Source organism: Cardiocondyla obscurior, linkage group LG22 (genome assembly GCF_019399895.1).
Source record: "Cardiocondyla obscurior isolate alpha-2009 linkage group LG22, Cobs3.1, whole genome shotgun sequence".
In the NCBI taxonomy this organism is placed as follows: Eukaryota; Metazoa; Arthropoda; class Insecta; order Hymenoptera; family Formicidae; genus Cardiocondyla; species Cardiocondyla obscurior.
Window position 1 is genome coordinate 255,086 of NC_091885.1, and position 1,348 is coordinate 256,433.

General features: G+C 44.7%; 1 protein-coding gene across 1 annotated transcript; it reads left to right on the forward strand.

Annotated features, from left to right (window-relative positions):
- Nucleotides 1-266: 266 nt before the first annotated feature.
- On the forward strand, nt 267-680 carry LOC139111159 (uncharacterized). The gene has a single exon (XM_070671283.1). It carries the CDS (start codon nt 267-269, stop codon nt 678-680), a length of 414 nt encoding a protein of 137 aa, XP_070527384.1.
- The last annotated feature ends 668 nt before the right edge of the window (nt 681-1,348 follow it).

A 1,348-nucleotide genomic window follows, 5' to 3' on the forward strand; every position in this document is an offset into this window, starting at 1 on the left:
TGGGGGGTTTAATTAAGCAACAAGCTGTTTTACGGTGTTCAATCGAGCGAGCTTTCACGAACTTTAAAAAGTTTGATAGTGTAAATTTAACCACCGCCGAGGTCCGGAGTCGTCTGGCTTCTCTCCAAGATAATTGGACTTAATTTCAAATTTGTTATCGTCAATTATTGGTGTCTGTTTCTGAAGAGGATTAAACCACTATGACATATTTCAAGAATAACCAGTTCGAGTTGATTTAGTATATTTATCAAGACTCATGGGATTGCATGATAGACTCTTTGAAGCTGCTGGAGCCACCCGCAAGTCCGACTCCCGCACTTCATTCGACGTGTATACAATCGGAGGCCGCAGAGACGACGAGCGCTCGCTTGCCATCTATACAACTTCCACCGTTCTCAGGGCAGTATTCTAAATCGGAAAACTTTCGCAATAGATTCACGGCGTTGATCATACAAAATCCATCGCTAAGAGATTTTGCGAAGATGCATTATCTTTCTTCGTCTGTTAGTGGGCCCGCATTAGCCTGTATTTTTGACCTTCCGATCACGGCTAATAATTTCATTGTCGCGTTGGAGACCTTTACAAAGCAGTACAATGATAAGAAACGTTTGATTCGCAATCACTTTGACACGCTGTTCGATCTGCCTTCGATGCAAAAGAAGTCCGCGTCTGAGCTCTAGACTTTAGTAAACAAAATTTAAATTACTGTTTTGTTTCTTCAAATGTTGGGTCCCGCTCCGACCGACTTGTGGAACGATTTTCTTGTGCAAACGATCTCGCGTCGATTAGATCCTGCGTCCCGTCGGGTCTGGAATCTCAGAGTTTGTGCCGTCGACGATCCGCCTCTATTCGAAGATAATATTACTTTCTTAACTCAGCAAAGCCACGTTCTCGAGGACGGTGCGGTGACACCCGCGATCAGTTCTATTCGTCATTCTAAGACGTATCGCGTACATGTCGCAACGGCTAATTTGTCCGCTTTCGCATCTGCATGTCCAATGTGTCGCGTGCGCCATTATTTGAGTGCATGTCCCAAATTTAATGTGCTCGAGTCTAAAAAACGCGTTGATATTGTCGAACGTTTGAAGCGATGTATCAATTGCTTGAGTACCGCTCACGCGCTTTCGGCCTGCCCCAGCAAATATTCGTGTCGCAATTGTCAAAAGAGGCATGATTCAATGCCTCACATTACTTTGGATTTTTTAGTTAACTTGGAGCCCAGCGTAGTGTCGGCTTTGACCTCGATCCCCGCGGTTCATCTAATTAATATTTTTTTCGCAGTCGTCGACTCATGCACTCGGTGGCAGATGTTTCTGGCTACCGATAGAATCATGGTTCGAGCAACCTC

Coding starts and splice junctions, on each gene's coding strand:
- LOC139111159 (XM_070671283.1), top strand. CDS start 267: ATGATAGACTCTTTGAAGCTGCTGGAGCCACCCGCAAGTCCGACTCCC.